The sequence below is a fragment of the Choristoneura fumiferana genome, chromosome 18 (genome assembly GCF_025370935.1).
Source record: "Choristoneura fumiferana chromosome 18, NRCan_CFum_1, whole genome shotgun sequence".
Taxonomy (NCBI): Eukaryota; Metazoa; Arthropoda; class Insecta; order Lepidoptera; family Tortricidae; genus Choristoneura; species Choristoneura fumiferana.
The window spans coordinates 19,157,025-19,167,040 of NC_133489.1; the positions used below are offsets into that span (position 1 = coordinate 19,157,025).

The 10,016-nt window shown below is 36.3% G+C and overlaps 2 protein-coding genes across 2 annotated transcripts in view; one reads left to right on the forward strand and one right to left on the reverse strand.

Annotated features, from left to right (window-relative positions):
• Positions 1-5,332, reverse strand: part of LOC141438324 (uncharacterized) — a 9,860-nt gene extending 4,528 nt beyond the window's left edge. Inside the window, exon 1 of the mRNA XM_074102170.1 lies at positions 4,851-5,332. Coding sequence (XP_073958271.1) covers positions 4,851-5,060 — 210 coding nt within the window. The 5' untranslated portion in view covers positions 5,061-5,332. The remainder of the gene's footprint in view (positions 1-4,850) is intronic.
• Positions 5,333-6,215: 883 nt separating this feature from the next.
• On the forward strand, positions 6,216-9,917 carry mRpS31 (mitochondrial ribosomal protein S31). Its single transcript, XM_074101227.1, has 6 exons — positions 6,216-6,392; positions 6,475-6,746; positions 7,455-7,578; positions 7,923-8,105; positions 8,879-9,099; positions 9,618-9,917. Exons 1-6 carry the CDS (start codon positions 6,382-6,384, stop codon positions 9,881-9,883), a joined length of 1,077 nt encoding a protein of 358 aa, XP_073957328.1. The 5' UTR covers positions 6,216-6,381; the 3' UTR covers positions 9,884-9,917.
• Positions 9,918-10,016: the final 99 nt, after the last annotated feature.

A 10,016-nucleotide genomic window follows, 5' to 3' on the forward strand; every position in this document is an offset into this window, starting at 1 on the left:
CACCTCGTAGGCAAAAATAAGTATACATGAATGGGTTCCATATACATAATAACCACACCAACATTTGGCAAATATTTGTATACGCCGTTTGATTCATAAATATGTAACACGATTTGATATTTTGATTCGTTTTGAAGAATTACTGTTTGTTAAGATTACATGTCTGTCTCTTTCGTAACCTGCATTGCGGGCAGGGACATACATACTACGAATCCATACTCCATTAAAATAATATTATATACTGGTGACCCGTTCGGCACAACACGGTTACGGTATACATAGACACCGTGAAATCACACTATTTATTTGTGAAAACCGCATCAAAATCCGTTGCGTAGTTTGAAAGATCTAAGCGTACAGACAAAAAAAGCGACTTTGTTTTACTATGGAGTGATGAATTCAAAGTAACTCTGTCTGTTCCGGTATCACGTCGAAACCGACTGGTTTCGACTGTCAAGGGGCTGAACATAGGGTACTTAGTTTTTAATCTCCAAAAGCAACCCTTAAGGGGAAGAAATGGGGGATGAACTGACTGGAGTGAGCTGGATGAAATTTGGTATGGATATATTTAATTTTTTATACACCATCAAGATCACCAAAATACTTGGAAACGTCCAGAGTGGTCATTAATATCGACTAAGCAAAGCGATCAAGTTGTTCGGGTCATCCACTGAGGACAGATCCACTGAAGCAATCTATAATTTGCAACAACAAACCACTAACAATTAACAATATAATTAAAATAAAAACAAAAAAATGCTTAGTGCACCTTTCTGAGAATGACCCTAAACTGAAATACTCAATATTTACCAAGTCAATTCAATCTAAGACTGTCAAGTGCGTCATAGAATAATCGTGAGATAGACGTATGCAGTGACAAGTCCGCACTGTTTCGTGAATTGTCAATCAGTTAAATATACAACTTACGATTCTATGCCAGTCAGACAAGGTTTGTTGTTGCAGTCTGGATACATATTTATGAATCAAACGGCGTATACAAATATTTGCCAAATTGTGGTTATATGTATATGGAACCCATTCATGTATACTTATTTTTGCCTACGAGGTGGATACATTTAAATGGAATTTATTTAAGTATGCAACATTCTGAAGCATTTTGTGATTACATAATACTGAAACAGTTTAATGAATACAATTTTTTGGAGTCAGTAATAGATAGATATTTATGATGAAAATGTGTGGCTACATATTTTTCAATTTTTTTTGTGTATACATACTTTTAGACGTGACTGTACAAACGAAGACTGTTAACTGACCACCCATAGACTTTAATACGTTGCGACAAGGTTTATGTTCGTTTGTAAATGTACAGTTAACAGTGTCTTCGATTATACCCATTTAGGTAGTATTTTAAGAACGTCTGTAGACTACATTTTAGTTTTACCTGGAATAGTTATAAAATGTACTTAGGTAGTTTGTGTTTCAGTAATTAAGAAGTACTTCTGTATATTTTTCAGCTAAAAATGCCGCTAAGACAAACGTATCCTCAAGAAAAACTAACAAAAACATTAATGAATGACCGGGAAATAATGAATATCTTAAATACAAGTAGCAGTTCGGATGATTAGATAGATATGATAGTATGCATATGCGTATGCATATGTATGCATACTTATATATTATGTAAATACATATATTATGTATTATGTATTAGGAGAAATAGGTCACTAGCAAATCTACTAATAGTACCCACTTATTAAAAACTATTCTTAAATAATCACAGTCATAATCTTCCTAGTTTTTTATATCTCAACTCTCTTATACGAGTATATCAACAAACATATCTATCTTATACTCATATCTATCTAATAATAATAATATTTATTTATATGGAAATCAACGACATTAGTATGTACTAATGTCGTTGATTTCCATATAAATAAATATTGATGTTTTTATGATTAAGTTCTATAAAATAAGAACACAAATAAGTACTGTGATTGTTTGCTTGCAATAATATTTCGGTCAGGTGAGTTTTTTTTTTGTTTTGATAATTTAGCTATAAGAAATAAGAGAGACCTAATTTTTTTTTATTTGACTGGATGGCAAACGAGCAAGTGGGTCTCCTGATGGTAAGAGATCACCACCGCCCATAAACATCTGCAACACCAAAGTTATAGCAGATGCGTTGCCAACCTAGAGGCCTAAGATGGGATACCTCAAGTGCCAGTAATTTCACCGGCTGTCTTACTCTCCACGCCGAAACACAAAAGTGCAAGCACTGCTGCTTCACGGAGGATTAGTGAGCAAGATGGTGGTAGCAATCCGGGCGGACCATGCACAAGGTCCTACCACTGCAATATCGTTGATTTTGATATAAATAATGCTCATTTTGATCTCATGCTTATTCATAGTTATAAGGGCTGAATACTGGATTCGTCGAGGCTGATTATTGGATTTTAGAGGCTGTCCACTGGCAAAAAGTGCCATTTTTTGTTTGAATTTAAATATAAATTTTATAGAGAGAAAGATTGTTTTTGACATATTTTGTTTAATAACTATAATAAACAATTAATCCAATCATGTACTACGTTTCATTTTCCGACGAATCCTGTAAAAATGCTAGCTTTCCAAACTTCAAAAAGTCGTTATGAGGCTGACCACTGGTGCCATTACCCTAAGTATATTTATCGGAAATATGTGTAGCTATGTTTAGTAAGAATGTTTTAATTATAATCCTACAATAAAGGACGTAAGATGTCAAGAGTTCACTATGAAGAATTAGTTTTGTGTTGGCAGGGTAGAATACACGTCGTATTACTAAAATGTGGCTACTCGCAAAATATAATTTATGTTTTAGGTACCAAAGAATGGAAGAACTAAAAAAAAATAGTTTAGATATAAGTAAAGCAATGTATTAAAATAGGTAATTTTCAGTTTCTATGTTGTATATTGGCAGAATAGGTACCCTAAATAAATTAAATACTTTCCAAAGTTACTATTCCACGCGGACGAAGTCGCGGGCAAAAGCTAGTAATATTATAAATGCGAAAGTAACTCTCTATCTATCTGTCTGCCTGTGTCTGTCTGTTACGCTTTCACGTCGAAACCATTGAACCGATTTTGATGAAATTTGTTATAGAGATAGGTTGAACCCCAAGGATCAACATAGATTACCTTTTATTCCGGTAGAGGTCGCCACCGCGCGATAACCTAGATCCTTCGCAGACGAAGTCGCGGGCATAAGCTAGTGTCGTTTATAAAGTAGGCACTTACCTACACCACAAGTAATTATCCTCTGAGTCTTAGAGCCTTGTCACACTGGCGATTTGTGGGCGAGTTGAAAGCGAAAGGAGCCCGCAACGCTTTCGTCGGGAGCGCGCAACGATGTCGCCGCGAGCGCGCAACGATTAAGCTGCGTTTAGCGGTAAGAATGCCATTGTGCACTCTCGTATAATAATAATTTGGCGTCTTCGGCGCTATACGCAGCTAACTCGCTGCGCTCGCAGCGATATTATCGTTGTGCCGTCAATGTGTCCCAAACACTTCATTGAGATAAGGTTCCAGTGTTACAGACATCAAATTGGTTGATAGCGTAGGTTACATTTTTGTTGCGGCGCCGGATAAAGCGGCGTTTCCAACAGAGATGGGCGAGGATGTGTAGGTAATTGCGAGGAATATGCTTTTCATTAACCAATAGAAACGCTTCATTTACACCACAGAGTACAGCGAGAGCCAAAATCGGTCGCTATTGCGACCATAAGACGTTGTCTATATTATGATTGTAAATGTTCCGGTTCCGTTACTTTTGAAACGGAAGTTATATCGGACGGATGTCAGGATGGTGATTTGATTAAGTACTGGTCGAAGCTTGTATAGTGCTTTTCTCAAAAATGATGATGGTGGTGATAATGAAATGACGGTTATGGTGAGGATGATGATGATGATGATGATTGTTAGTGATGGTAATGATGATTCAAAGATTCAAAGAATATATTTGCTCAGAATACAGTTGTGCAGATGTTACATTGTTAATTTTAAATGTGTGTGTGATGGTCGTTGATGGTGATGATGATGATGATGATGATGGTTGGTAATGATGATTTGATGATGATGATTATGGTTCATGTGATTACGATGGTGATGATGATGATGATTGTTAATGATGGTGATGATGATTATGATGATGATGATTGTTAGTGATGGTCGTTGATGGCGATGATGATGATGATGGTTGGTAATAATAATAATAATAATGCATTTTTTTTACAGGTGTTTTGCGGGAGGTATGAGCGACTTGCTTGAGCTTACGGCGGGTGCTAGGGATTGGCTACTTAATTTAGACATTAATTAGGTTGTAGATTTATTTTTTGGAATTTTTTAACTATAAGCGGGAAATTAAGCCATACGAAATAATAATAATACTTAATAATATTTGCCACACTGAAAATACCTACGAATACAATGAACATAAACAAAAACAGCAGATTACAAAAAAGGACACATACAAAAGCAAAAACAAAACAAACTATAATGATATTTTTTATGACGATGATGATGATGGTAGATGATGATGATGATGATGATGGTATTATGATTGTTAGTGATGATGATGATGGTCGTTGATGGCGATGATGACATGGACCCATTTTAAAATACTAGTTAAGCGCGGCCCGCGCGCTGGATGTGACAGGTTCCAAATTTTTAAAGGAACCCGTTACTGTCCAGGAAGTAAATTTCATATTTACTTCCTGGACAGTTCGAGATTACCTACATTCTGCGACATTTTTGATGACGTAATGGCAACATTTCATACCATTTTTGTGAAAAATTTATAAACGCTTAATATAGTTTCTCGATACGACGAAAATAAATATCAATTTTCTTACCAGTGACCGTTTTCTCCAATTTTGCCATGTAGTGTCTCTGAGATATTTCCAATCTTTTTCAAAAATATTTATTTCTGTTAATTGGTCTGTTATTTCTTTCCACTTCTGTACTTTGATTTCGTGGTTCAATGTGTTACTAAATTTCCCGAACAATATTTCTTTATTATCGTAAATAAGATTTAAAATCGTCAGTTTATTGTTGAGATCCATTTCGGCACGCAAAACAAATACTTGCAGACAATTATGTCATAAAGTCAATATTTAGTACAAGTTGTCACAATAAACGACAATTTTGTCAGTTTCGTACACTAGACACATTCACTGCTGAGCTGATCAGCCGTAGGCAAATGTTTATTTATTTATTATATCCTAGATAAAACTATGTGAAATGAGTAGGTACCAAGCTTTATAGTAATTAATATAATGGTAAATTAGTAATAAATATCAGTTTGATTAATTCTATTCGATAAACAGGCCAGGCTACCTACCTGCCGTGCTATGACAACTTGACAATTACTATTTTTGACAATGTGACTTTTGTCGAATTGTCACGTTCAAGAAAGCTGTCAACTAATGGTTAGATTAGAACCTGTTGTTGTTGTTAATTTTTTAGAAAAATATTGCGCTGTCCGTTGGAGGACAATTTTGCCAGTGTCTAGTAGGTTTAGCCGTTTTACGGTAAAAAAAATCTAGAAAACAAAATATGAGACGTATGGTGGATGAACAATGACAGCGCGAAATCCATCCGATTAGATTAGAACTTGATTAGCACCATTAGAACGTAGAACCTCTTAGAACACGGTCCGAAAGAGACGGATTGCTCAAGTCGGTAACTACCCGTGTACTTAAAAAAATTGTAAACTAATACAATAATGATTTCGTAGAATTATCAACTTATTTCTGTCATTGTCATGGGCAGTCGGTCGGACGGTAAAAACGTCTTCACTGTATTTCTGAACGAACTCAGGGCTACTACGAAACTCGAAGTTCGTGTCGTGCGGTCCCTCTGACACTTATACTATTTAATACAAGAGCGAGAGGGACGGTACGACACGAACTTCGAGTTTCGTAGTAGCCCTGCTGCACGACTGTCAGAAAAAAAACCAGTCCCTTCTACGCATAACACGCTTTATCTTCGAAAATCGATGGCTGGCTTCTGAAAATGATATAATTATAAGATCCTGCATTATAATAAATTAATCCTTTAATTATAAGCAGGTATTAATATAAATTTACAAATTGCAAATTATATAGGCACTGGACCGGTATAGTATAGCTAAATGACAATCACAGTAACCAACCAACTGCGACCAAACCAACATTTTTTACTTTGGATGACAAGAAATGGGACGTAATTCGGTAATATTCTAACCTCAAAATTACATATAAAAAAACTTGCTTTGAATTGATTGAATCAAAGAGTAGTATAACCAGGAATACAGGGAATTGGATTGAATATTGAACTGTCTAGATTTTATTTTATTACCATCAAGCATCTATAAAAATATTATTTGTCTCTCCTAACAAAGAAATGCTGACAAGGTAGTAATGATCTATGCAGTACTCATTTAAGTTTTTTAGGAATTTTATTTCTCTCAACAAAATTGTTGTTTTTCGATTTCAGACTCCGATTCAAAAGAGACTTTAGACTTATTGTGAGATGCTTATCCGACAAACCTTCAGAAGGCGATGGCAAACTTCCCGAGACCCAGAAAAAAATTAAAGACAATGAAAAAGAAACTGAATCCAGCACGGACAAGATTCAAGCGCTGCTGAAGAGTATGATGAACCAACCCTTAACAAGAGAGGCCGAATACAGATCAAACTTTGCTTCGGCGCCTGATATAAGAGGGCAGCGGAAGCGTGACAACACTGAAGTTAAAACAGAAAAACTTGGTAATCAATTACTTCATTACGGTAACTGTGTTGTAATAGTACATTGTGTCTTAAGGGCGGTAAATAAGGAATTACGAACGAGTATATTAGAAGCCCAAAGTCGAAGACTGAGGGCTTTAATGAGTCGATGTTCGTAATTCTAGTACTGCCCATGCAACATACAATGTTTTTCATCACATTTGCGAGTAAAAATTTTATTTCTATTAGAAGAAAAAATATAATTGTTCCAAATATTGGCAATACCTTAGGCTGCGCTCTTGGCAGTTCCGCCCTCCCCCTCCCCCTTCCGCAGCATGCGCCACAACGTGCGTGTGTATGTGCTCCTGCACCAGCGCGCGCACGGGCACGGCGCAGCACCATCAGTATGCACATTGACTCACTTTGGGTTTCATGCCAAAAAAATTTGTATGCGCAATGACTCATTTACCAACCACAGGTTTCATGACAAGCACATTAAGGTCGAGGGTTTTATTTGGGGGGTTGCAACCAAGGTAGCCTACATGTTATGACACTGTTTACAAGCAAGTGTAATAAAAAATTAAAAAAAGAGGCAAGTATTATAAGAGGAGAATAGGGCAATAAACCAAAGTCATAAACCAGACTCATCCCAGTAAAGTCTCTTGACTGATTGCAGATAATACCTTTTAGTTATTTGGAAAATTACATTTTCAAGTTCTAGTTTTCAACTTTTGTTAATTTTGTTTCTAGAAGAGAGCATTACTAAAGCAGCAGATGATGTAGCACAAGTTATTGGTGGAGACATCAAGAAAACCGAGGCAGAGCTTCTTTCAAAAGTTCTGGGAAAAATTGATCAGACATCAACAAGTCTCAGGTAATTCTTTATGTTTTGTAAAAACAATTTGTAATTTTCACCATAAAGGTCAGCAAAACTTTAAGTCAATTTAAATAAGTAAACAATCTGTTCATTGCTTTCTTTTGATCTGACTGCTGCAGTATTTTGCATTAAAATGACATAGCTTCACACCTATAAACCATTATATCTAGTAATTGAGTTGAAATACTCAAATTGATAAAGTCATTCTCAAGTTATAGTGTGACCAAAATACACTGAGATTTGTTTTTATATATTATAAATCAATGCATCAAGTCCATTAGCTGATAACCATCATCATCATCACGCAACACAAATAAAGGTAAAGTTTAAATATCTTTCAGTGACCTATTAATCGGCATGAAAGTGGACCATTCAAAAGGTGGAGATGAGAGAGTACAATGGGAGACAAGAGGAGAGCAGGTGAAGCGTTTTGTCAGCAAATCTCAAGCAGAACAAAGAGGTTGGCCGCGACAAGGGCAAAGCAAACCTATGCAAAACAAGGCACCAGTGAAAGAAAAGAGGAGGTACACATACAGAGTTGGAAATTATCAAGATGTACATTTAACACACTTGTTTTTTTTTTAAATACAGTAGAACCCGCTTAAGACGATTTTGAGGGGACCTAGCAAAAAACACGTTTTAACTGGGAAATCAAATTAAATGTGAAAAAAAAAATTAGTTCCTACCTGATTTTTGTTTGTGATTTTTCATCATAAACTTTTAACATATGATTACTTTTTTTTTGACATAAACAAACCAAATCTAAGTGTAGGTAGATATGGTCAAGGACTTTTATTCATGAGCCCCCATGGAACCATTTCACAGTAAACGTCATAGTGGCATCTCATAAATTAACAATGAAAATCGTAATGATTTTTCCTTTGAAAAGGTTCCATGCTGGGTCATGAGTTAAAGTCCTTTACTGTACGGACCAATTAGCCGTTCGCTTAGTCAGGGCTACAAACAAACTTATCTGGACAGGAGATAGGTGTCGCCAGAATCGCGTCCCCTTGCAGAATATTAGTGCGACATGGTTAGACCCATTTTCTTTTCACCCAAATACATAAGTTGGTGAAATTGAACGACGATGCAAGGTGGCTAATGTAATAATTAATATAACTTTAGATGGCGTATTATGCGGGACGCGAGTCGTATTAATCGTGAAAAAATGTATGAAAACAGACCTAAAATTGCAGGGAGTGGCGTAAGATGGCGTATTACGCGGGAAACCGTTGAATAAACGTGATCGTATTAAGCGGGTTCTACTGTATACTTACTTCTTAAGTTTGTCTTTCAGCCTTCCACAGCCAACTGCAGTCAATATATTTGGTAGTGAACCGCTCGGCATCTTCAAAGCTCAGGAGTCAAACTATGGAACCAAGCTCGAAGTATGGGAGAGCTTGAAACAGAGAGAGGTGATGCTGGCCACCTCGCAGCAACCCACAAATTATTTCCAGAAGATGGCTATCTGGACTGAACAGGGGAAAGTGTGGCAGTTCCCTATCAACAATGAACAGGGTTAGTGTCATTTGTGGACCTCAAATCATAACTAATATTATAAATTGCTATGAGTAGATACACTTTCATGCTTAGAGCACCTAACCTTAGCAACCGATCTACACAACCGAAAAAATTAACTCACATTCACATTTATAATATTAATGAACTGAACTTTATGATAGCTATGTTTATGCAAGAAATTTTAATGTGTTTCATGTTGTTCCCCCACCTCTACACTGTAAGAACACACACAAATCACACAAACCCATCTATCACCACCACCACACTACACTAACGCGTTTCGAACTCAACCAGAGCTCATCTTTAGAACAACACAACCATTCATTGATATGGACCTCCGCAAAGTAACGCCTGATTCAATAAATTATTTATTAGTTAAAATGTCGCTTGTCGGAATAAAGAATGGGTGGTGTCTTGGGTAACATTTTTGCATTAGGTTGTACAATTCCGAGACGTACATTAACCACACCTGTATATTATTACAGTTTAAAAAAAATTATTGCACTTTTTTTCAGGTCTAGAAGATGAGCAAAATGTCCATTTCTCGGAGCACATATTCCTCGATTCCCATCTGGAAGGATGGTGCCCAACCAAGGGTCCAATCAGGCACTTCATGGAACTAGTCTGCGTTGGTCTCTCGAAAAACCCTTTTTATACTGCCCAGGAGAAAAAGGACCATATCATGTGGTACAAGGAATACTTTGAGTCGAAGAAAGATGTGCTTATTGATGTCGGCGCATGGGATGTCAGCAAATCGACCAATAATGAAGCTTCAGTATGAATGTAGAAATATAATATACCTAGTTAGATGTTCATATGCGTTTTTGTTTTTACTTGAAGTTCTGATGTATTCTTGATGTATGTTGTTTGGTGGGAATGGGAAGAAACTTAGCAAGATAGTGTTCATCCATCTT